Raw genomic sequence first — 26364 nt, 5'->3', positions numbered from 1 at the left:
CTGTGCCTCTGGTGTGTGATGTATTTCTGAGATCCTGTGGCTACCCTGAAAATTCTGTGTAGGAGCTCACTACAAGAAAATATGATCTTGAATTTATATAGCTTCTCTTCCTATCTGTAGATTTAATGAGATTGCTACCTTTGCTCTGGAGAGCATAGGAGAGTCATCTATTTTAGTAAACCCATCAAAACTTCCACTTCAGGAAGAAGCCTGAAAACTGCCTTCTGTAAAGAAATGTGAATTCTTGGTACTTCCTACCCGTGGAGAAACATCTGCGTCGTATGCACACAAACAGCTTTTTAAAACTAAATTGAACCTGTCGTCCAGGGCTTTGGAGAGACTGAGGTGCAGGGGCTGTGGAAGCTGTGTTATATCTGCACACCCCTGAAGCAGCTAACCATGGAYGTCCTGGTTTTACAGCAACTTGCCAGATGAACAGATAGAGAAGCAGGCAGGGTTCATGACAACTTCTGTCTGAACTCAGTGGAGTTATTTGTAACTGTGTTTCTGTGAAATGTTCTTGTTTCAGTGAATCAGCATTTCCTCATTCAAAAGAGGATTCATTTGAAAATTGGGCCTTGTTCTGCTTGTAAATGCTTGTTAAAGAGAGTTTAAAACTACTAGCTTATGTAGGACAAAAATGGATATTTAAAATATGATTTCCCTTTAAAGGGAGCTTTAGAAATATCAAAATGGGATAGTGCCTGGTATGTGGTATGTAAATAGGGTGAATGACATCTTTTCTCGGAGAATATCTGGTACTTTGCTGGGCAGCCTGTCAGGAGCATGGTTGGCAGAAATACTTTGCAWCTGGAATTTTTTCTACCAGGTATGCCTAACTTCGTAGGGTTTAAATTATCTTGGTTAGTGTATGAAATATGTAACTTGACTAACAATGTGGAAAATGCAAGTTATTCTTGGAAATACAGATCTAAAAGATCATCCCTTTTCTGTTACTGATATAATCAAGTATTTAAATGATAGTGTTGCTTGGTCATTGGCTGTTATGATTTCTAAGGAATGCTTATGTTCTTTTGGTTATCTTACTTGGCTGATAATCAAATGCAGTAAATGAATTTCTTGTGTTCAGTTGCAAACTTCTTTTTGGCCACATCTTCAGACAAGCCTTAAAGTATCCATGTCATGTAGACTGTCAGTGTAGTTAAGCTTGTTGGTTTTAGAGYTTGGGGAATGGGAAAAATGGGATTGAACAAAAGTGGGCTGCACATGTAAAGGTTGTAAAGGAAAGAAAGGCTGTGGGACAGGATGTGGTCCTAGACTTGCAAGTTCTTTGCTGATTTGGAAATGCTTTTCTATGCACATGTGGGGTCCTGCAGTTCAATCTGAATTTATCTGTAAACTGGGGGTGGCCTCTTAAGTCAGCTTTTGTTCACTCTTATATTACTGCTTCCCATTCCTGAATTTCTTCAAGGACCTTTATGCAAAAATTTTCGGTTCTTAAACACTTTTTTTTTTTGAGGAAAAAGGGCTTAATCTTGCATATGAATGGCCTAATATGTCTGTATGCTTGCTTTTGTTCACTCCTTCTTGTCCTCCAGGTAATTGAATGCCCTTAGTGTGGATCTCTGCTCTGTTGGCATGCTTGGTTGCACAGCAGCTCTTCCCATAGCTTCTTTTCCTCTGCCCCACTGGAAGAAGATGGCAAAAGTAAACATCACTAGAGACATCATCCACAGGCAGATCAAGGTATGTGTTAACCAAAAGTTCTCTTGGGTGAAGAGTGGTTAGAGAACTGGTGTTCATGCTGGGTCAGGGAATAATCATACTGTTGCCTTTTACTCCTGAAAAGATTTCTACTACTTGCATATTGATAAGCTGTATAAAAGCTTAAGAGAACAAATGCACAGAACCTATTGCCCTCATTAATGAGGAGCTGGGATGAACTACAACATGAGAAGAATATGGTCCTTTTCCCTAGCAGGAATGCGTCTTGATAGTTTGACATCAGCAGGTCTGTTTCTTTTTAATATAAAGTTGAAGAGAGAAATCTGGCTACTTGTGTTTTTGGTACTGTAAAGGAGTCTTAACTAGCTTTCCTCATGAGTTTTCTGGCTACTTTATATTTTCTTTCTTTCTGTGTGATCTTGCCATCAAAGATTGTCTGGCTCTAGTAAAGCAAAGATCTCCCCCCTCATTCCCCCCCCCTCCCCTTTTTTTTGATTTGAGCAATATGTTTTGCTTCCTTTGTGTAGGCAAAAACTTCTACTGTGGTCAGATCAGTCATCTGATGGTTGCATTAGTGAAATATCCCTTAACGTGAAAGGGCTAGCTACAGCGGGCATGATAGGCAATTATTATTTGGACTTGGAGGCCTCAAATCATTTGCAGCTTTGCTGATAATCAGCACTCACAAAAGTGGTATGTTAGTGGTCAGAGTTAGGAACTGGGAGCTTGGATGCCCCAGCTCACTTTGCAGTTTGGTAACTGGCTTTGTACAATAAGCTTGTAATTTAATCCATGTGCAAAGTGTTCTTTTTTTTTTTTTTTTGCGCTACTCTGACAAGGAAAGGATGGTTCTGTGGTTAGTGTTTGCCTGGGACTTAGCTTACACTATCTGCTCTGTTAGACTCCTGTGTGTGACCTTGGAAGGCTGTTAAGTCTGTCAGTTCCCTGTAGGAAAAGCCATATCCCATTGCAGAGACCTCACAGAGTTACTGAGGTTGCAGTAGTAAGGCAGTTATAACTGCAGCACCTAGCATGGGATCTAGTAGTGTATTGTGAATGCTGTCCATAAAAAAAATATGTAAAGGAGGTTRAAGTTTGTAATCTAAGTTACTAAAAAAGCCTGTTTTGCTTTGTGTTCCTTCCCCGCACTCCCCATCACCTTATGTCTCTCTCTTTTGATTTCAAATAGCTTTTAGTATCTGGAACTGGTTACTTTAACATTAGTCTGCAGAGCTTTAGCTTGGTACATTTGTTCCGTTCTTTGTCTGCTCTGTGACTACTAACATGTTCCTAGTACCATAAGCACAGTCTCTCAGATATTAGTATGCTCTTGTATAAATGGTGATAACAAAGGCTTAAACTGTCATCTTGGACCCATGGCATGCCATTGGACAGGACTGAGACCGAACCAGGTGTCCCAGGAAGAACCTCCTCCAGTCATTAGCTGTTCCATCCAAAATGACTTGCATTCCCTTTTCTTCACTTCTGCCTCTGCAGTTGTCCTTCTTTCATCCAAGCCATCTGCTAATGCATCTGTGAACCCTGTGAGATCACAGGGGAAACAACTGTCCTGCTTTTCTTCACCTTCATTTGTACTGACATGGTTATGTGGCAGCTGTTCTCTTCCCTGTAGAATAGACCGTGCGTGGTACCGCAGCTATATGCTCCTATTCAATTTCTGTTGAAACAAGCCATCTTTAAAGAATACTGTCCAGTTATGTTCCTCAGCGCTTTTCTTCTTGGTGGTAGTGGGCTCTGGGAACAGGGAGAATGACCTAGGAATACTGAGATTACAAGTGTTCGACTCTGTTTCAAGGTAGTCTTTGATGCTTCAGGACATATTCTATATAATGGCAGACTTTTCTCCTCAGCAGCTGTGATCTACTACTGCCTTCTCATATGCACATTGTTTTTGAAATCCTTGCCAGGGGATAAAGACAGGCATCCTTAAGCTCTTTTGTATCTTCCATTTCTGGCCAAAAGCAGGCAACTTATTTCTGTCTTGATGTGGGCCTCTCCATCCTTGGCTACCCAGGAGCTGGCAATAAGATAGATGTCATTTTTGAACCAATTCAGGGGCAAGGGTTATGGACTCCTTGCCTGAATCTGATGTTAAAGATGTCCCCTTACTACGGGACTGGTACCTGATGCCATGGATGCCCCAACATCTGGCAAGGTCCCTGCTTGTTTTCACGGTTTTTGAGTCTTCTCTTAAAGGGGAAAATGTGTTTTGTTTGCTGTAGTCAGTGTGACATTTATTTGCTTCATGCAGGAGAGGGGTGCGCTAGGCTTTGAACGACACTATCATGTCACTGATCCATTCATTCGACGCCTGGGCCTAGAAGCAGAATTGCAGGTAAGTGGGCAGTGTTTAAAGAACAAATTGAGCTACTTGTCCTACAGTAAACTGTAGGAAATACAGCATGCTGGGCAGTATGAACTTTTTTGTCTTGTTTGGGAGGTTTACTGTTTACTTACTCCCCTATTCTGCATTAGAGACAGGAATAGCTCAGTGAGATCTCGYGTGAGCTTTGTGTGTTAACTAATAGACCTACAGCAGAGCCTTTAACTGCTGTCTTACAACTAATCCTAACTGTAGTGCCTGAAGAAGGCAAGCCTCTCTGAACAGTCAGCTAGTCAAGATATTCGGCTCTAATAGTGAAGACTGTAATGTGTTGTCTAAAGAACCAGTTGTTGTAGTGCAATCTGACACAGCTTAAGAAGATCTTAAGATTATCTTGGTTTGGGGGGCAAGAGAGTTCTTCAGTCCCCTTCTCAACCAGGTTTCCCATATCAAATGCTATTCAGTGCTATCCTAGTCTTTTCCTGTTACATTTGTTAGTTAATTTGTCTGAGGCGGTAGGATGTAGTCACCCAGCAGCAAGGTGTTTCTAAAAGAGCGTTATCAAAAATGCATTTTCCCTGAATTCTCAGAGAACCTGTACATGTAATTTGTCAGTCTAGCCAAGGGCTTTAGAAACAAAGTCACCTTTCCTTGTGTACAGTAGGATTTCACCAGTAGCCTCTGAGACTGAACTGCCATTTTATTCAACTTTTTWATGTTTGTTTCATTTTGCCTTTTCTCCCCCAACTGCTACAGCATGTCTGTCTTTTCTGGATGAGCTTATCTGCCATGTGGGTGGTTTTTTGCAGGGTTGGAATAAAAAGCTGCTTGTATTGGAACAAGTTGTTATGTGTGGGGAGCTCACTTTGTCCTTGTCTTAGAACAGCCCTGTTTGATAAGTCTGAAGTTTGTGTAATACTCTCTTCCCCATTTTGCTCAGGGTCACTCTGGGTGTGTCAACTGTCTAGAATGGAATGAAAAAGGAGAGTAAGTATATGCCTTTATTCAGGGGATCCACAAACCGGTAAGCCAGATTCTCCCAAGAGTGTAGAGTATAGGTCACCTTATTATAAGCATTCCTTTCCCATTCCTAGTAAATGAATAAGGGATCACGCTCAAAGTTTTGAACTATACTAGAAGCTTGCACTTCAAAAGAGGTTTTATTTTGTTAAATATATCTAGATATTATTAGATGTGCCCCTTTAATGAGTTCAGAAGGGAAATAGGCTAAGAAGTGGAGATTGAAGGCTAGTTCTTTTCTCTTAAGTGGTATTATGGATTATAATGAATCTTTAGGATTTGCCCAGCTGGTTTGAAGTGACATTTCCCTACCCCCTGTGCTGTTAAAAGCTCTTGCTGGGGGACAAATGTATAAGGGAGGGAGGTAGAACATTCATCCCTGTTTGCAGCTTTAGAGGGAAAATAAATGTAAGAGTTTTTCGGTTAGCCAAACGGAGTAAACAATATCTACATAAGAATAACTGGATGGAAAGGAAGGTCCTATAGTTCTTGACATACCTCCTATAAGACCCAAAGTCTGCTGCCTGATAATCTGCTGAATTTTTGGTTAGTGAATGTTTCATGCACTTGAAAGTGAGGTCTGACTCCAAAGAAGTAAGTTTAAAATAGCTGATGGTTGCAGATGTCAGATTTATTTGCTGCAGCAGAAGACACATGTACAAGGCAAACAGTTCCTTGCAGTACCACTGGCACACCCTGCACTTAAAAAACAGTCTGTGAATCTCTGAATGGGTTCTGGCTTGGGAGTGCTTGGGTACATCTGAAGTCCAGGAATGAATGGCTTGGCTTGGGTTTGAGGTTGATGTGGAAGCAGTTAATGCAGCCAGGCTAACAGGGAAAATGGAGATCCTGCTTTTTGTTGTTGACCACATGTTCTTATTGTTTCCATTGTGCCATCTGAACCTCTGGTGAGCTGGTTCAAGGAGCTAAAACCACTTGCTTTATATTCTATGGTGCTGACATTTGCCTAGTTTAGCTCCCTGGACTGGCTGCATGGGATTGGCACATGGGAAGCAACAAGAATATATAGCTGAGAAAAAGAGGGGTGGGGGAGGCTTCCTGCAGCTGAGTTGACTTGATGGCTGACTGTAGTCAATACCACTCTAGGAAACTAGTCACAGCTTGGAATAGAAGGATACAGACTGTAAGTTCTCCTCCTCTTCTTTTTTTTTTTATTTTTATTTATTTTTTATTTTTTTTAAGCTTGTTGGCCTCTGGATCTGATGACCAGCATACCATTGTCTGGGATCCTCTGCATCACAAGAAACTCCTTTCTATGCACACAGGGCACACTGCAAATATCTTTTCTGTCAAGGTATGTGATTAGGAGGAATAAATGGCTAGCATAAAATATTGTAGCAAAAGAGATTTGATGAAAAGACCATTACTGTAGTTTGTGACTCTTGAGTGTTCCACTGGCATGTATTGGGAATGTAGGTAGTCATGTGGGTTATCCTGCATTGCTAAAGCAAGCTACTTTGTGACCTGCCAAGAGGGTCGGTGACATGTGAGGAGCCTCAGCACTTCTCCACTTTGAATGTCAAGTCTGTCTTCCACAGTTCTTGCCACATTCAGGGGATCGGATCCTCATCACAGGAGCTGCAGATTCCAAGGTGCATGTCCATGACTTGACTGTCAAGGAGACCATCCACATGTTTGGAGATCACACCAACAGAGTTAAGCGGATCGCCACAGCTCCCATGTGGCCCAACACCTTCTGGAGTGCAGCAGAAGACGGACTAATCAGGTACAGGACTATGTCGTTCTGCCCCAAAATGRATCAGATCAGGATCTGTTGCAGTGTGTATTATGTGTAGACCTAATGAGAGACTGTCTCTATATTAAACAGCCCGGGGCAGGCTGTGAAGTCTACATCCTTGGAGATGTTCAAAACCTAGTTGGACATAGTCCTGAGCAACCTGTTCTACACTGACCATGCTTGAGCAGGGAGCTTAGACCAGGTGACCTCCAGAGATCCCTTCTAACCCCAGCTCTTCTGTGATTCTGTAAAGAGCTTAAGCTAATCTCTCCCTTTCCTGAAACTGGAAGACTTCATCTTGAAATGTAGACTTCTTTGATAAACAGAGAAGCTGGGGAAAGTATTCTCATCCACTGAAAAGGGAGGCCAAGAGAGGAATAACCATATCAAAGGAGAGAAAGGCAAACACAACAGAGTGAAGTTTCTTTCCAAAGTCATTGAGAAACTAAAATGAGCAGATGTTTCCATCAGAATCTGTTCTAGTTTTCATACTAGATACTATTTGTGAGCCCACAACTTGGAGTTTCATCTGGAGCTTGAATAAATCTGTGCACATCATAAAGTTGTTTTTAGTGATTATTCTGATGTTGAGACTTAATACATATTGAATTGAGGTGCTCCCAGTAACATGTGATGCAAATGACTGTTTGTAGTTAGTGCCATCTCTTCATACACAAGCCAGATAATTAAATGTAGGTTACCGCTGAGCGGTATGAATGTAGCGGCTTGAGTCGTTTTCAGTTTGGTCGCCATGGAAAGCTAAACCTTCCCTTACTGCTACTTCTGTTACCTACTAATGCAGATCACTTAACTCTTTCTTCACTTTACAGACAGTACGATCTGCGAGAGAACAGCAAACGTTCAGAAGTCCTAATAGACCTGACAGAATACTGTGGGCAGCTGGTGGAGGCCAAATGCCTCACAGTCAACCCCCAAGATAACAACTACTTAGCGGTGGGGGCAAGTGGGCCCTTTGTGCGGCTCTATGACATTCGCATGATCCACAACCACAGGTAACGGCAGCTGGTTCTTCTGTGCCACCCTGGCAGACATGAGTGGTGCAGAGACCTGCTAAAGGCTTTGGGAAGGGGATGTTGCAAGGATCTGGTGCTCACTGGTCTCACTGTGCAGTTCTACCAAGTCTTTTCTCTCAGCACAGAATCTTTTTGATCTATGTACGTACACTTAGGTGGTGTGATGCAGGTTTGTGATTGCACCATTGTTTAAGTGTGTGGTCTTACCCTTGTGTGTGAACAAGAAGTGTCAGGATATATCAGACTTCCAGCAGTTGAATGCTGTGATTATAAGACTGCTCTTCTTTCTGGCTAGAAAAAGCATGAAACAGTCTCCTTCAGCTGGAGTACACACATTCTGCGACCGGCAGAAACCCCTCCCGGATGGTGCAGCACAGTACTACGTGGCAGGTATGGGGCCCAGTGCTGGGGGTGACTGGTAGGACTTTAAAATTAAAACCTAAAGAAACTGATTTCTATCCATCACACCAGAAACCACTGCTTGAAAGAGCTTTTGCCTAACACAAGGATATTTCATGGAACTGTAGGTTATCTCACTTCTATGCTGTGAATTCTAGCTTGAGGATGTTACCTGCCCACATTCCCTAATTTGGCAGCAGTATGTGTTGGTGAGCTGGCCTCTCGTCTAGCATAAATGTTTTTTTGTCAGCTTTATTGGAAAAATCAAGGATTGGATAACCTGGAGGCTGTAGACTTTCTTCTGTGACTGGTCCCATCAAGGCTGCTGTTTAAAATCTTCTTGGCAAAGAAGACAACTGGCTTGTCTTCATCCTGTAAAAGAAAAATGAGATACAGATCTTGGGCAACCTAGATAGCGTTCTTCACCAGTACTGATTATTTACTATCCCCCCCCCCAAAAAAAAATATTTAAGTGTCTTAGATCAGCATGTTCAGCAGACTAGTTTTGGCAGTCTTGCTTATGATGAGTGCCACTAGAGGATTTCTTAGGTCCCCTGAATTAGTCATGCAACACATCTCCAGTCTGAAGCAAAAGAGCCCTTATATGAGCTGAATATTTAGGAGGCTGGATCAAGAAACCTGATTAGAGGGTTGAAGATTGTGATGTGTGTTTGCAGTTGGCCACAAATCACAGAAGCTGAGTCCTTAGTGAATCCCTAAACTGAGATTTGCTGGATTCTGCAAACTTGCCTGTTAGTAAGCTAGCTAGAACCCAGTCTTCTGCTCATATGGAGATGGCCTTGCAAAAATGATATCTAGAATTTGTGGAAAGACAGCTGTGTACATCGAAGTGTTTTGGTGGCTGATGAAAGGATTTAGTAAAGAGCAGTAGAAAAGTGAAAAATCACTTAGGTGCTTGTATTTTGTGACCTTGCTCTCTTAACAACCTCTTGTAAAATGGAGCAGCTGGAATAGGTCAAAGATGACAGTTACTAGTTACACTAATATGTATGGACGTCTTCCCTCCTCAGGGCACCTTCCAGTGAAACTTCCAGATTACAACAATCGGCTGAGAGTTCTGGTGGCCACRTACGTGACCTTCAGTCCTGATGGCACTGAGCTTTTAGTCAACATGGGAGGGGAGCAGGTAAGAAGAYAGCTAAGGTTTGACAGAAAGCTTCACATTCAGGTGTGTTTGGGCCAGCATATGTTGTTGTACATTTTTCAGAACCGGTACAGCAACTTCTCTGTGTGTAATTTGATTGATTTTTTTTTTTTTAACTGTTTTCTGATTCATTCAGACTAGATGTCTGGTATTAGGGGTTTAACTGTTATTATTGATTAAACTTGAACAGCATTTTGATCTGGTTTTGCAATTCACATTTCCCCTCTCTGGAAGAGGAAGAAAATGAAATTCTGGAACTTATGTTACCCGATCTAGAAAAGATTTTGTAACTGATTCTTGAAACAGCAAACTGTTTCTGTAAATACAGAACTTATAGAAGCAAAGGCCTTCACCTGGGTTATTGATTGCTTTAATTTTAAGCACTGGGTGATGTTCACGAATCATTGTAAAGCCTATCAGTGAAATGAGAAAATCCTCTTGACAGCACTAATCAGCATGGATTAAGCAGGAACCTCCCTTGTAGGCAGGTTACTCTGTGATTGTCCCATACCAGATCTCTTTCTCACACTACATTCACATTCTTTGAGAGAGGATACTGAGTTAGATGAATTSTGGGTCTGATCTGGACTGTCAAGTTTTATACCAATTCAATTTTAAATTAGAACTTTGCAGGGTTGATTTTGACGTTTCTCTGGAAATCTTGGCCTCTGCTTGAAGATGTCTTTGCCTTGGTTTAGTATGATGCCTCTTTTCTGCCCATAAATGTTTGATTTGTGTATAATTGATATGTTAATAGAATAGTTAATATTCTTGGAGTTGACATTTTTGAACAAGTCCATTTTTGGTCATTTTTTAAGCTCTCTAGAGGACCTTGTTATCTTACCAGAAAGACCAGGCTTCTGTTTCTCAGTGTTGCTTTTTCTGAACCTAATGCTAGAATGTAACAGGACACTGTACTACTGTCATCCTGTGTGTACGTGCCCATAAACAAGTCACCCAGTTAGAAATTTGGATGTAGCAAATGACGAAGAGTGTGTGGAGCTGTGTACTCACCTACCCCCCTTTTACTTCTCTGACTTTGACATCTATTTCACTGACTTTTTTTTTTTTTTTTTTTTGCATTCTCTTCCTTTTTTCCTTAGGTCTATTTGTTTGACCTAACTTACAAACAGCGACCATACACATTTCTTCTCCCAAAGAAGTGCCATACTTCAGGGGGTAAGTATGATGCTGTCATGAAAGTTAGTGGAAGACACAGAAACCACGTACTTCACAACTCTTTGCAGGCTATAACCTGATCTGGGCAGGAACTAGGGAAATAAAGTAGGGCATGGCTGTGGCTGGACTATTTCTGCAGTGCAGTTCATACCCAAAGTTCCAAAACCCTTCTACAGAGTGACAAAACATGTGTTGTAAGGGGAGAAGTGAGCTGTTAAGAGCTGTGTATGTATGTGAACTAAGGAGGATACTTAAAACAGTGCATAGAGAAAAAGTATACTTTGTATAGTGGTTATGGTCCTAGTATCTTTCATTCAACTTCAGGAAATAATTTTGTGTGGACAGATGTGGAAATGTATGAGGTGTATGTGTCTTGGTTGTGTTTTTTGTTGTTGTTATTTATTAATAAAACATAGAATGGATCTGTTATCTCCTTATATACCCGTTAGGGAGGAGCTGTAAAAATCTATTGCCTAGTCAAAGAATCTGGTCTAGAACGAACTTCCTTCTGGTGGTAGGATAGCTGTATCAAAAAGTAATTTCTTTGATAAAAAAAAAGGTTCTTGGATTTATTTACTTTATTCCTGGCCCTGTTTCTTACAGGGCCTATTCATATACAGATACTGTGGGCAGTAAGCAGTGAACTTCTAGAGCACTGTCCTGGAGACAGAGGCTGACTCTTATCAGGGAGTGTTCCCTGCTCAGCCCCTTCCCTTTTCTCAGAGCACTCTCTGGSAGAGTTTGATCTGTGTACTCAGCTTGCCTTGGGCCTTAATCTAAAGCTCACATCCTGGTAGCAGATAGACTCCTAGCCCTGCCTGCCTTTCTCTTCTGCCTYGAATGCATGTGAGTGATCTACATTGTGGTGTCTGGTGAAGTCATGCTTTAAAGGCAGGACAGAGTTTGAACAGACTCATAGTGGTACAATTGCAGCAAATGTTCCACCCTGGCAAGCACAGAAAGTTCGGGCRAAGGCTGTGGGAAAAGGTAGCATCTGTATGAAGAATGAACTTCACGTGCATGTGAGTTTCTGCACACTTAAAACATCTGTACAGTTCTGAAGACTGGTTGGACACTGTCCCTAGTTTCCCAACTTCCAGAATGGCTGCAGGAACACTCCCAGTTGCAACATAAATGCAGGGTGGTTTCTAAAACCTGAAGCAGGTGATGCACTGCATGACCTTCAGCAGGTTACTTTAGCATATAACTGCTTGGCTAAAAAAAAAAAAAAAAAAAAGGAAGAAGAAAAAGCATCTAGAATTCTTTCATTGACTTCCTAGATTGAGTCTACTCATTCTTCCTGTTCTACCAAATGTTCAGCAACTTAGCTCCATGATAATTTGTTTCAATACATTGAAAAAATGCAAAGGCATGTAAAAATATATTCATTTCTAAAGCTACTGTTTTAAATGTCAAGTTTCTGGTAATCAGTCAGGTACTCTGATTATGGCCTAGGTTCAGTCTGAAGGTAGTTCCTTTCAAACTGTTATCTCTTTGGATATGTGTATAGTTCTATGTGTATCTGATTTTTTGTTTCCAGAGTTCTGTTCTGAAGGATATGGCAGACATTTTGTGTAAATACAAGCTGGCAAATCAAACCTAGGTGGTAGGAGAAGCAGAGGAGTAACCTTGGCTCTGCTGTAAAATAAAACCCTGATATTCCAGACGTCAGTTTGTGTATTCTACATTGATCCATAGCATGGTTTGATCCTTGTTTTGTGTTTTTCTTCCTAACCATCAGAAGTGCAGAATGGAAAAACCTCCACCAATGGAGTGTCAAATGGCATCCATCTCCACAGCAATGGCTTCCGCTTGTCTGAAGGAAGAGCACACGTGAGGTAAGAGGATAAATCTGCCTAACCCAAAGTTCTATGGCTTTGCTCACAGTCTCTTCCTCTTGCTGAGGTTAGGTGCTGCTAAACAGGGTGTGAAATGCGTGTCTACTTGGTGTGCTGACTTGAGTGTCAAGGGGTCCCTGTCCTAGGGACTGTCTTTGCTGCTGGTAGATGGGCAAGAGTCAGATCAGGCAACAACATCCTAAGAGAAATGTGATCCATTAGGATTTGTCCCTTTTTTATGGTGAATTGTTGCTGACAAAACTAAGAAGTGACTTTTCAGACCTGGAAACAAGGTCTTTTTTAGTTGTCCTAAGTGACTGTTACCTCCTGACCTGCAGGGACTTTGTGGAGACCATCATATCCAAAGAGTCTGTCTGTCTTTTGCTGTTTACTGGGCTCCCGCCTGCTGCAAACTGAACTGGAGTCACTGAAATTGCTTCATGATAATGACACTGGAGTAAACGACTCCTGCAGTGTGCATTTCAGCTAAGAATGGGTGGAGAGCCCTCTTCTGCTGTATCTGCGCTCTGCTGCTTTTTTCTTTACACCTAAATGTGGTYGCAGGGGAAGCAAAGCAGACTTGCAGCACGTCTTGCTGGCTGGTTTTCCTCCATCTGATGAGGTGTGGTTAACAAGTCAAGAGGCAGTTGCTTAATGCCATATATGGGTAGTCTAGGTTCCACCAAAGTCGCTTTGCTGAGTGTTTTCAGCTTGTTTCCTCTAGGTGGCCCCTTCATCATGGCAGCAGAGTTGCGGGTGGAATTTCAGCTGGCTGAGCATGARCCTTGTGCAGCCCTGTGAGCTCGGATGCTTGATTTCCTTCTGAATTTGCTTTCTGTTATGTGTTGCTGAAACAGGATTGGAAATGTTGTTTATGCTGTCAAAGCAAATTGTACCATTGAAGTTCGAAGGATTAGATGCTTAGAATAGTCAGTATTCAATTTGAATTAAAAAAAAAAATATCATAGACCTGTAGCTGAATAACCTGTATTTAGCAGGAAAGTCTCTTCTGCCTTTTTCTGAAATTTCTGGCATTYGCTAATGCTTGCTAGAATCTGTCATGTTAAAGTAAAACCCTTCAGACATTTAGCTGGACSGGAGTGTTAACGTGTGATGGCTGACTGTGTGCCTTTCCTTCTTTTCTTTCAGTCCCCAGGTTGAGTTGCCTCCATATCTGGAGAGAATTAAGCAGCAAGCCAATGAGGCCTTTGCTTGCCAGCAGTGGACTCAAGCCATCCAGCTGTACAGCAAAGCAGTCCAGAAAGCACCCAACAATGCCATGCTGTATGGAAACAGAGCTGCTGCCTACATGAAGCGCAAGTGGTAAGGAGGCAGAGCTGTGTGGGATACAATATTGGAGAGCTTCGTGTCACGGGCAGTGCTGGTGTCTGACTTCTGGGTACCACAGATGCCCTGTTGTCCATGGCAAGGCACCCAGCCCTGCTACATGTGAAACAGGGTTGGGGTTATGGGATCAAGCTGTAAGTGGGTCACTACTAGCGTAGAACAAGTGGATTGCACAGCAGTGTCAGTTGGAGAATCATGGCCACAGATACCACATAGACAAGCACAGCTGGTGGTAGCTCATCATTTTGCCTACTGATGGGCCCAGTAATGATCTAGTCCTTTTCTATTCAAAAGGAAACCAAGAATCCACTTCTGAGTGATAACATTATGAGTGTCTGCAGGGTGCCTGTATTTCTTTGTTTAGTTCTGGGCTACATGAGAGTTTGYCCCTAAATATGCTGTCAAAGGATGAGGTGGTGGTTACCCTGCTTCCTAATTCATATCTCATGATCTAAGGTTGCTGCAGGACTGCCTGGAGTTGCTTTAGTTGCTGCTAAAGCCTGGTGGCTAGTGTTGCAAATAAAGACAGGTATGACCTGGTTGTTCCCTTGTTACTGTAGCTTACCCGTATTCTGATCAACTGGAAACAAACCTTTTGGGGGGATCTGGCGAGGTGGCAACTTGTGCCTCGGAATCTGCAGGGGGGATCTGTCATGATTGTTGTGAAATATGCTGTTAGTCTCTGCAGTAGCTAATGTCTTTTCTGACCAATAGTCAAGAGCTGCATCTGGAAGATACAGCTGAGCTATTTTAGTGTCTGTCCCCTTGAGCAGAGTAAGACTGAGTTACATGACTTACTATTAACATATTTAAAATAGCTGTGGTCCTTCATCTACATTTGCTTTGTGAGGATATCCTTCTCTCCCTGTTGAAATCCCCAGTATGAGTTCTCCTATCTTGTTGCCAAGACAAAGAGCAGCCAGCAGTTGCTGTGACTGTTGGTAACTAGCCTACTGGCTGTTTTGCAATAGCAGAGATTTGGGAGCTGCCTCAAAAAGACCTCAGTGTTAAGAGGGAGAAGAACAATAGGGTGGGATTAAAGAATAGAAGATAGAAGCTGAGTGCTGATCTTATGAGTGACTTCTTTCTTATAGGAGTCATTTTCCCCAAAGGATGTTGGCAGATCTGAAAGTAAACTGCTCCTTTCTGAGTGTCAACTAGTGCTTGCTACAGTTTTCTGTAGCTGGCAGATGTGAAAATATATGCATGATGGGTTTCCATGACTTGTAATGATTAGAGTWGGTACTCGGTACTAAACTGGTATCTTCTCAGAAACTGAAAAGATAGGGCATTTTCCTGCTAGGAACAGCTACTGATGTCTGGCAGGTGAGGGCTGGGATGTCACAGGGAGATGGTGAAGGCAGTTAGACTGCGACCCATTCTGAACCATGCTGCATCTTTAAGGTGTACATCACATTCAAGGAATGAAAGAAGCCACCCTGTAAAATGCTGCAGGCTTTGCTTTGGCCTCAGTCCCTGAATAACAGAGCTGGAAAGAGGAAGATCTGTAATTCCATAACTTCCCCTTGCTCACTTCCCTCAGATTGCTACCCATATTCTGTATCACTTTAAACACTGTACTCTTAAAATCTGGTCATAAGAACCGTCTGCATCACTGTCCAGATTGCTTTTAGCAATCTATACTGACAGCACTTCAGGCGACTTGTAGCTAATGCATTTGTGCACAAGCCAGGTCAAAACGGTACCCATGGGAGAAATCAGCACCTGCTTCACATCTCAGTGTGTGAATTTCCAAACCAGTCTGTTGGGCTGTCTGGAGCTGAAGAATTTGAGTATGGCAAAGCAGCTAATGACCTAGCCAACTCTGAAAAATATGAGATACCTGTCCGTTATCGTAATGGATAACATGTACTACCTCTTTATTCAAATAAAAGTAGCTTGATGCATCCAGCGTCCTGCATCAAAACTGACACAATGCTGAATAAAGACATCGAGAACCTTTTCTGATGCTGATGTCATGCACAAGCTACTTTACAGCTCACTAGCACAGTAAAGAATGTAATTTCTGGCCAGTATCCGCCCAGAGGAGTGAAAGAGCAATGGGATGGATGGTTTGCAGAACATACTTGTAGCAGTACTCGGCATGTAACCCAAAGATTTGAGGTTCCCTTTAATTAGTACAGATACAGGGATACTCCCTCCTGACAAAGCCTCCACAGGATCCAAAACTAACACTGTGTGAGAAGTACAGGACAACATGCACACCTTAGAGCTGTTTCAGACTTTGGCGGACCCAGCGCACGTGGGTTACAGGTGTGAACACTCTGATTTATTTATTGCTGTCATATGCAGACTTGGCACACTTGAGACTGATTGTGGTGCCTCTGGACAGTTTAGGCTTGATGCTAGTGTGCTAGGTGACTGCCTGTCAGCCCTGACAGCTTCTCAGCCTTTATCAAACTGAATTGAATTCCAGTCTGCAAGCCTTGTCAAATCTTAACTGCTTCCAGAGCACAAGCTGAGGCACTCTTATTCCCACAGCCATGGAGCACAGGGAAATCAAACATAATCTCCAGTAACTGTAAATAGGTTATAAATATCTACTATGGTATGAATTTGCCATAACACCTAATTTCTAAGACTTTATTTTATTTTATTTTTCCTAGAAAGGTGAGARAAGGCTGCTACTTTAGGTCTATGCCTGTGGTTTATGAAGTGTGTGGTTCTATAGCTCCTTCTTGAGAGCTACAAGTGGCTGTGGGCAGGGAAACATGCTGCCACGCTGTGCGTCCACAAAGGGGCACGCGTGAGCTACCGTGCTCTGAGGAGGCCCTGCTTGCATTGCAGGAGAGGCCTTGTGTCTGCTTGGCCAGAGGCCTTGTGCATCCTCCATCTTCAAAGGACTTCCCTAAACCTATTATGTCAGTGAGCTCTGCTCTGTAGGATTTAAAATGGCAGGTCAAGACTTGCTGGGCTTTGCTGCATGGTCATGTTACGGGGCTGCCTGTATACAGGAAAGGGGCTCTTTGTGGAGGTGTATTCAACAGGCTGGGCTTGGTCAGGTGGTACCCTGGGAGACAGCAAGTGCTGTTAATACATGAACTCATGGATTGTCTGCTTGAATAGAGAGAGCTGGAAACAACAGATCTCGGAGTGAAGCAAGGGCTGGGAAAYGGCAGCAGAAGACGTGTTGTTTCTATGTGGACTATCTAGTTCACCTCTCCCCTTTCTTCAGGGATGGGGACCATTACGATGCTCTAAGAGACTGCTTGAAGGCCATATCCTTGAATCCATGCCACCTGAAGGCCCACTTCCGTCTTGCCCGCTGTCTCTTTGAACTCAAGTATGTGGCAGAAGCACTGGAATGTCTGGATGACTTTAAAGGGAAGTTCCCAGAACAAGCACATAGCAGTGCCTGCGATGCACTAGACAGAGACATCAATGCAGCCCTCTTCTCCAAGAGCGACAATGGTGAGTGCTAGTGTTCAGGGAGGTTCTTCCTTGTGTAGATTTTACTATAACCTTGATTTTTATCCTTAACTTGCCCCTGTAAAGTAAAGCTTGCATTTCTGAGAGAAGTTGATTGTTATGGTGCACAGAAACTGGCTCGAGCCTGTTCTTGCCTCAAGTTTGGTTCTGGCTCACTCTCAAGTGAGAGCATGATAAAAAGAATCCCCTGTATTACCCAAGAGGTAATCTGGAAGGAAGATTGTGGTCTAAGCCCTGTTCCCTCCTGAAACTGTCCTTAACTCTCCTCTAAAACTGGTGGGCTCTCCTAGAGTGCTTTCTTTTTGCTGGGAATGTGTTCCTGCTCAAATTGTGATGAAGAAAACCTGTTGCTCTTCCAGCTGAAGACAAGAAAGGGGGTGGCCCCATCCGGCTGCGAGCCACAGGTCGTAAGGACTCCATCTCAGAGGATGAGATGGTGCTGAGGGAGCGCAGCTATGACTACAAATTCCGATATTGTGGCCACTGTAACACTACTACAGACATCAAAGAGGCCAATTTCTTTGGCAGGTATGTTGGTACAGTGTGATATGGATGCAGGACAGGAGTGTGAGCAGCAGCAGAATGCTCTCTCCCATCTGATAAAGCCTCATGATGGTCCCACGTGACCTGTTCATAAAATGATGCTGGCACGGGTTTGTGGGTTGAAAAAGATAACAGAAATTCTGCTTTTTGTGTAGCTGCRTGAATAGCAGGTTCAGTAGCCAATCCACAGAGCGCTTGGTTGGGCTAGCTTTTCAGGAAAAAAACATTTGAGATCAAAAAACATGGCTTCTGGGGTGGAAGGGAAGCAACACAGAAAGCTTTGTCTCGTTCTGTAAGCATGCACGTGAGGAGTGGCAGCTGAGATTCTCATGTCTGCTACAGACTAGCTTTGGCTCTGAGCTGTGATCTCCAGTCTCTGCTCCTCTCACCCTAGCAATGCACAGTACATAGTCAGTGGGTCAGATGACGGCTCATTCTTCATCTGGGAGAAAGAAACCACCAATCTTGTTAGAGTGCTGCAGGGAGACGAGTCGATTGTGAATTGTCTCCAGCCTCATCCCAGTTACTGCTTCCTGGCTACCAGCGGCATTGACCCCGTTGTACGGCTGTGGAATCCCAGGCCAGAGGTAAGAGCCACAGTAAAAGACTGTGTCTTGGTGACATAGGATGTAACACTGGCTTGTCTTTCTGACTGGGATCACTTGATAGCTACAGCAGCAGTAATAACCTCTCTTTGGTCCTAGTGCTGTCTTGCTGAGTTTTGTCCCYTCTTGTCTTGCAGAGTGAAACTCTTAATGGCCGTGTGGTGGTAGACATGGAAGGTGCTTCCCAAGCTAACCAGAGACGAATGAATGCGGACCCGCTGGAGGTGATGTTGCTGAACATGGGGTACCGGATTACAGGACTGACAAGTGGTGGGGCTGGAGGCTCAGATGATGAAGACAGCTCAGAGGGGCAAGTCCAGTGCCGGCCCAGCTAAAACAGAACTGCCTCTCCTTCCTCTAATTGTTTGGTTGAAAGGGAACGTAGTTTCCTTGGTCCTGGAACTTTCTCTGATGAATGACTGCACTGTTTCGCACTATGCACAGAGTAGGACAAGCTGGCAGGGGCAGGAGCGGCCGTCTCTGTAAACCACTGCCTCCACCACCACCTCCTCCCGTCACACTACTGAGCAGCATGGCAGTGCAGTCTGGGGTTTGCCTTTAGCAGAATTTAGTCCCAGCAGGGATCTTTGAGTTGTCTGTAAGCAGTGTAAGCTGGTGACTTTTTCCAGAGCTGCTATATGACCTGGTACAGAGGGATGTTGCCTGCAGTCATGCATTTGCAGAGGGGATGTTAAATTCCTGAATAAAATACAAACCTAGGGCAGGGGTTATGGAATGATTTTACTGCAGTAATCTTGATCTTGGAAGCTTGGCTTAGCTATTCTGCTGCCAGCTGTGCAGGGGCCCTGGTTTAGGGGTTTTGGCCATGAAACACCTGTTGTCCTATAACATCCTTCTTCTGGCTTCCATCTCTATCATGTCATCCACAGATGTATCTGTGTTGTGTTAAGGACTGGACATTGCCTGTTCTTGTCCCTGGGCATCTGTCTTGGTTGATGAATCAGTGGAGGCACTGAGTATGTGCAGCTCGACAGGACAGGAGATGCTTGCCCAGCTCTGATACTTTCTTCCACAAGTTATGAACTTGTGGAGAAAGGTGGCAGCAATGGGAGGGGCTTGGTYGGAGGCCTGAGATTTAATGTAGCTAAAGCTACTGAGGGAAGAGGCTGGTAACAGCACTCTTCCAGAGCTTCTCTCTCTCTCTATTGCCCAAAGTGTGTGTAGCTRTATTCACCTTCTCTCTGTGTCACCTGTGCTGCAGCTGAGAACATTGCCACCATGTATCTGTTGCAGCTGATGTTTTGAGCTTTTAGACAGCAGCCTTTTAGTGCAGCCAGCTGCTCTGTCTTGGCCAAAATGGGTCTTCTCTGCCTCGTTATTGGTGTAACATCTGATGGATTAGTGGTCCTCTCAGGAACCCTCCTTCCTCTTCCCATTCCCCTCCCTCACTGGCTCTGGCTGCAAAGCCAGAAATGCACCCAGAAGTGCAGCATTGTACTTCCATTTCTTTCCCTCTTGTGTAACATGCAGCCCTGATTTTCCACTCTTGCAGTTGCCAAACACTAAATATCAAGTAGATCTTACACAGCTATGCTACAACCGAAGCTGGAGAGGTTGTTTTTTCTAGGACTATCAACTAAGACCAAAGAGCCCCTGGAGATCTTAACTGCTCTGCACTGTCTCTTATCTCTTACTGCTGAAGGTCTGAACATGCTAGCCTTGGTCCCAGGGGTGTAAGATGTGTGTGGGAGTGTGTGCGCATGTGTGTATGCTGCATTAGGGTTGTTCTTCCATGTAGTGCAATCCCTGGTCTTCCTGTCCCTGCTGTGGAAGTATGAGGTCTCCTTTTCCTTTTTTGGCTGCTTCTGGCTGCCAGGTGTTGATGAGAGAGACTGCACAGTGCTGGCTGATTGAGGTAACTGGCTTCCTCCCCCTTCCAAAATGGTCTTTGAGGTGGATGAGTGTTGTACAAGGGGGAGAGAGGTCACAGTCTCGTAGTGGGCAGCCTCTCTGAGTGCTGTTCCTTGCATAGAGGGACATCCCCCCCCCGCACACACAATCACAGTGGGGCTACCGGGACTTTGATCTCTGCTCCTAGGACGAAGATTTCCATCTGCCGTCTCATGTTTAGGTGAAGCTGAGCCGAGCAAGCCCCAGCACTTTGGGAGCATGCCCCACACCACCAAGGAAAGACCAGCTACCCTTGTGCTCTGCTGAGCTGTGATGGCGGGCTTGTTTTGTAGTTCAGTCAGACTTACTCTCCATCTTTTCCTGTTGAAGCAGAGCTCTCCTGGGACAGATAGTCATGTAGTGGCTGAGAGCATGTTTGCTTGTTTTAACACAACACCAGCGTGGTAGATGTGCTTGCTTGATCAGTTTACCCATTTGGTTGTGTACATCCTCCCACCCCACATGTACCCTGGCACCTAATGCTCTTCAGAACCCAGAGGCAACTGAAAATCCTTCTCACTTGCGTGGCTTTTGACGTGGTCTGGCCTTTTCTTTTTTTGCTTAAAGCTTTCCTACTAGACACGTCTTTTTTTCCCCCTCTCTTCCCACTCAAATTTTTTTTCAGCTTTTACTAGACAATGTCTGCAGACTTTGATTTTAAACTGAGAGTCTCAAATTGGAAGCTCTGAAAGGAACAGACCTCTCCCTCCGCATTCACCTTTTGCTGTGGCAGCTATTTTTTGTTGTTTTTTTACCCTTGTGAGACAGCTCTTTTACCTGCCAGTTGCAGAGTGAAAGCTACAAGATTCTCTGCCTCTGCAGTGGATTGCTTTTTTTAATGGCTGCTTTGGTTAAAAAGATAAGTAATAATGGGAGAGAAGGGGAGAGAAAAAATCTGTCTCTAGCCCCTTTTCCCCTTCTTGTGGGCAAATTGCCTGCTTTGTTGCTTGTTAATGAGGAATTTGTATTTATTGGTGAAGGAAAAATGTGCTGGGGAAGTAGGGAAAAGATGTTGCTTTATTGACCTCTGCTGTTTACTTTGACCCCCCTTCAGGAAAGCTTCTTCCTGCTCTTTCTGGTTAACTCTTTCTAGCCTGGGATATGTAGGGATGCCTCCTTTATTTTTGTATTTTAGCAATGGGCTCTCAGTTCGGAGACTCTAGGATTCTCTTGGTGTTGCAAAGACCATTGCTTCTAGTTTTTTCAAGGATTAAAGGCGATCATCTCGTAAACTCTGCCCCTGCAGTTGTAGAGGTAACACACAAGCCTTACTGTCCTCCTTAGAAGGAGCAGAAAACTTGTTTCTCTAGTCCCTAGAAGAGAAAGGGTTAAGCAATTAAACAATTCTTTGTTCTAGTTCTTTCTTGGTGTCATTTTGTTTGTGGGGCTGCTCTGGCTTTGTTTTACCATCCTCTTCTATGGAGGTGGCAAGGGTGGGCTGAGGTGGGCCTGGCTGGGCTGGATGTTGTCTGTTCAACATGCCGCTTCTTGGAGAACGGAGCTCACTATAATGTTGAGTGGGGAGGGGGCTGGAGACCCAGAAACCTGTCTTGCAAATTATGGTAGTTATGAGTTAATACTGATGTTAGCTTATCCAGGTATGGGAATTCATAGCTCTCCTGTCTTTGGAGCAAGGGTCTGTGCTGTTTTGGGAGCAGAGTCCACCTCCTATTTGCTTTAGAGCTAAAGCAGCAGATGCTGGGGTGGAGATGAGAAAGGCTGCCCGGGGTGTTCTGGGGAAGACAGAATTGATGCACGTGTTTTAAGGAAAGATAATAGTGGTGTAATTAAGTTATTTTTTTCTGAGTTGTGTCATATGGAGCAGGGAGGAGTGGAGGATGAACTGATCAAAGAGATGGAGATGAGTAGGGTGGCAGAAAGCTGAGTAGGGAGAATAGCCYGTCCTTGGCTCTTAGGTCTTCTCGAGTTGGCTCTAGCCCTGAGAAGCAGAAGCCAGGTGGCTTGGGCTGTGAAGCAGACCCAAGGTCACCTGGCTGAAGCCACCAYGTTATTGATAGATCTTCTGAAATGTTTCTGTTGCCTTTAAAGTGTCTTGTACTCAGCATTGACTGTTGGACATAAACATTTAGACTCGGAGATGATCCCTTGTTAAAGGATATCACAAACTTTCTTTCTCCTGGAAGAGCTCCCAAATACTTTCCTACCCTCCAAGATGCAGAATTACCARGCCTTAAGTAAGAGTCTGCTATTTTCAAAATCTGTTTGAACTGTTTTCATAGAAATTCCTGTTAGACACTTTTCAGCTGAAKGCCTTTTGAGGCTTCTTCACTTCAAATCCTATGTGAGCTAAACTGTTGCTCTAAAAGGCAGCTCTGCTCTAACAAAGCAATGTGCATCCACAGCTGGAATTGAGGATCAACTAACTAATTAGGTCAGATGTTGGGGCTGGATGGCTGGACAAAAAGGAAGCATGGAAGGGGAAGCAGAGTGACTGAATTATGGGTAGAAATGATTAGAAGTGCCCAGAAAATGTGTAGTGGTGGGGGTGGGGGGGTATTTTTGTAACTTGGGCAAGGGAATAGGATCAAAGTGGCRGAGGAGTGATCTGCCCTTGTAAATGGGGAGAGGGACATCAGAAGCCCTACTGATGAGTTCACTTTTCTCTAAGGTAACTGTCTGCAGTGCCAGGAATGAGTCTATGAAGGGCTCAAAATGGCTCCTATCTTAGAGCAAAATGGGAGCAGGATGTCAGAAAACTGCCTTCTGGTGCAGTGAGGAAGTCAGTCCTCTGCATGCTGTGCTCCTTGTAGCTTGTCCAGGCCTTGCTGCTGCGGGAGATGAGACTGCTGGGAAGCCCTTCTGGAGCTAGCGAGGAAATAAGGTGGGCCTTTCTGTGACTTCTCAGTGATGGCTGAGAAAGCATCATGACCTGCACTTGGCTCTTGCGGTTCTTCCAGCTTGTTCCCCGGGTCCSTGAGAAACTGGTGGCTTTTCCTTTAAGCATAAAAGTTGCCCTGTGGATTGACTGTGTTGACTGGAGAGGGAGAGATAAGGAAACGCAGCTTTCAAGTGAGAGGGAAGCAGAAAAGACCTGAAGGTTAAAGCTGAGGGGTGAGATGGCTCAGGGGCATGCTTTGGGGTGGGTGGCTGAGCTTGCGCATGTTCTTGTGGTTCTGAGTAGCACCACCATCAGTACAGACGAGAGTGACGTTTCTGGTTCATGCTGAGTGATTAGAGGCTGTCACATTGCAGCAGGCGCAGACCACAGGAAAGGAACAACAAAAACGCAGAGCAACCCACCCCAGCGTCACCTCCAGGGCGGGGGAAGGACRCCTTGGTGTCCTCCATCAGCCCGTGTCTCGGTGACATTTTAAATAGGCTCCTGCACGCGGTGGTGCCTGCTGCTGCCTTGGTTGTCAATGTCAGAAGGGGGAGGGGATCTCTTCCTTGAGTGGTTTGGTTCTGGCAGTCCCTGTAATGTTTGAGCTGTCACAACAGGGAAGGTTCCCAAGAAAGCTGCTTACCGAACGAGAGCTGGCTGGGTGCCTGCTTCTTTCAAGCTCAGAGATGAGCTGGGGTAGAAGGGGAGGTAACTGATTTCCTTCCAGCCCAAGTTCCTGCTATAGCAATGATGGCATGTGTTTGGGCAAACTCATGCCCATGTGCAGTCTGGACTGCTCCTTCCCAGAACGGATAGGCTCTTCTCTCAGAAAGGCTCCAAGTCCCTGGGGTTGAGCGGCTGCACTGGCACCTGCAGTAAGTAGGCAAATATCATTGTCCTGAGGAAATTTGGGGCCAACAGGAGGTAGAGCTGCTTGCTTGCTAGCAACAGGAGAGAGAGGAGTCATTGGTAGCAAGTTGCTGGCAGAAATGGGAGCAAACCCTTTTGTTCTTCCTCAAATGAGAGAGAGGTTGCAAAAACAATGATGGGAGGATTCCTGCTCTGTACATCGATCCAGTATTGTAGTCAGACAAGATAGCTGCAATAAAAAGCCTCCCCTTTAATTTTATGCATGGAGAACTTCTTACCTGCTCTCTTCCCCCACCACCTTCCTCCCCCATTTTCTTTTCCAACTGCAGCTATTTTTCCCTGCTGACTTCAGGTGTTTTGTATTCTGCTTAGATCAATAGCAGAGGAACAGCAGCAGCTTTCCAGTTGTCACTAGGAAGACCCTGCTGTCAGCTACAGCTCACCTGTTTTCTGCCAGTGCGGTGCTGGGGATGGAGAGCCCTTCTGCTTGCCTGACAAACACAAAAGAGCTATGCAGTACAGGAGTGCTGTATTGATTTTTTTTTTTTTTTTTTAATCCACGCTGGCGAAAGTGGTGTTCTTGCTGTATTCAGGTTTGCCCTCCTGTGCTTGGTTTAAAGGGAATAAACTGGGCTGTTTGAAGTGCCCCCTGCCCAYGTGGGAGGGAACGATGGTGAGATAGCACTGCAGGGTGACTAGCCTTACCGTGGCTGTTTGGTGTCGTCCTTGCTGCAAAGCTGTGCCCAGGGAGCTGGTCCCTGGTGATACGCTGCTGAGCAGCCTTTGAGATGCAAACGAAAAGAGCAAATCCGACAAACATGCCTAATCTGACAAACATGCCAGGACCACATGAGCCGATGTGAACATTGGGCCCTATTCAGATTTTGACAGTCCCTGATATTTAAGTTAACTTGGAGCTAATCAATGCAAATTTCTTCCTTCATGGAACAAAGTGTTCATTGAAACACACAACCTTTAAGGGTATTCTCTATTCAAAGTGCCAAAATAGGAAGTGTCTTTTAAAAACCAAAGCACCAGGCTTTGCTCTCAGAAGTGTATTTCCCTTTGCTTTCTCCCTTTTGGAACTGGACTATTTTGTAAATCCTTCAGATTACTGGGGACACSGCCTCAGGCTCTGATTAACTCTGATAGTGACAGGTCATGCTGAGGCGATGTCCGCGCTACAACTCGACTTGAGTTGCACCACTCGAGTGCCTCAGTGGACAGCTCTGTGTCAATCTCGATGCCTCCTTTCCTGCTGTATCTCTGAAGTAGCTCTCCCTCTCAGAGGGGTCTGTTCTAAGACGTGGTCTAGACTAGGAAATAAAGTGGGATGTTAGATAATCTCTTGAGGGCTCAGCGTAGATGAGGAAATGTAGAATTCAGTGCATTATTAAGATAGCTGAGTTGAAGCCTAAGTACCTGAATGGCAAGTTAGCGTGTATCAAGGGTAGGTAGGCTGCCTCTAAACTAGACTGTTAACCAATGCTTTCAACTGCCATACTGGCAAATCCAAACTGGTGTCCTTCTGAAGTGCCTCTTCTGTGGGCAGAGGTAACTGACTTCTGGGCTTTCAAGCTGGAACTTTCACTAGTCTAAAATGTTGTGCACGTGTAAGCGTGGCTCTGTCCCCAGAGCACAGGTCTTGGTGAGGATACGTTGATGAAGGCAGAAGGCTGGTCTTGGCTTAATTATTGAGTAAGGTCAGGTAGTGGGAAGCGGAATGCATAAAGCAGAAATGGGCAGAGTCTTTGATTTTTTTAAAATGCAAAAAATGGGATCTTTGTGTGGAGTTTGCAAGAACTGTTTGGCATGTGGCCCTCATCATTAAGAGGGGTTGRTCATTAATAACAAAAGCAAGCACCTTGTATGAGCGCAGTGCTTGGTTCTGCGTTGCCTGCAGTCAGTGTGCTGAAGTTACAAGGGAGGATGACTCCAACTGTGTGCAGGAAGGGAGCCAAACTGTTTTATTAGCAAAACCCATGATCCCCTTCTCTTGGCATCGTGCTGTGCAGCACCACAAACTGTACGTGTGAGCTCCGCTTGCTGTGAGCCTCGAAGGGAAATGTAGCTTGCCATCTCTGCRCGAGGCGGAAATGCGTGGCTTCCAAGAAGAACAGGAAAGGACTCGAACAGGCGAGCGGTGTCGGTGTTGAGYAGCTCTTCTGCAGCTGGTAGGGCAGGACATCCCACTCCTGGGTGTGCTGTGTTGGGGCAAGCRATGTGGTCCCTGTTCCCTTTCCACTAGTCCAGTGAGCTGTCACTCTCTGTGTTGGGGGGGGGTGGAAATCTGGAATAAACGTATTTCTTCTTCAGCTTTCTCGTGTAGTTTGAACTAAACTTCCTAATAAAGCAATTGTTATTTTTCTACA

At 44.4% G+C, this 26364-nt stretch overlaps 1 protein-coding gene across 1 annotated transcript; it reads left to right on the top strand.

Annotated features, from left to right (window-relative positions):
- The first annotated feature begins 1562 nt into the window (after nt 1–1562).
- Nucleotides 1563–26364, top strand: WDTC1 (WD and tetratricopeptide repeats 1). Its single transcript, XM_085304964.1, has 15 exons — nt 1563–1707; nt 3959–4042; nt 4971–5017; nt 6254–6365; nt 6610–6797; nt 7640–7822; nt 8139–8233; nt 9274–9389; nt 10511–10586; nt 12328–12424; nt 13574–13747; nt 16968–17203; nt 17581–17749; nt 18159–18351; nt 18507–26364. The coding sequence occupies exons 1-15, from the start codon at nt 1600–1602 to the stop codon at nt 18702–18704; spliced, it is 2076 nt and encodes a 691-aa protein (XP_085161090.1). The 5' UTR covers nt 1563–1599; the 3' UTR covers nt 18705–26364.

Source organism: Rhea americana, unplaced genomic scaffold, assembly GCF_003343005.1.
Source record: "Rhea americana isolate MKP2758 unplaced genomic scaffold, rheAme1 scaffold_215, whole genome shotgun sequence".
Classification (NCBI taxonomy): Eukaryota; Metazoa; Chordata; class Aves; order Rheiformes; family Rheidae; genus Rhea; species Rhea americana.
The sequence above is the reverse complement of the archived record's forward strand: the minus strand, read 5'-3'. Positions and strand labels throughout refer to the sequence as shown.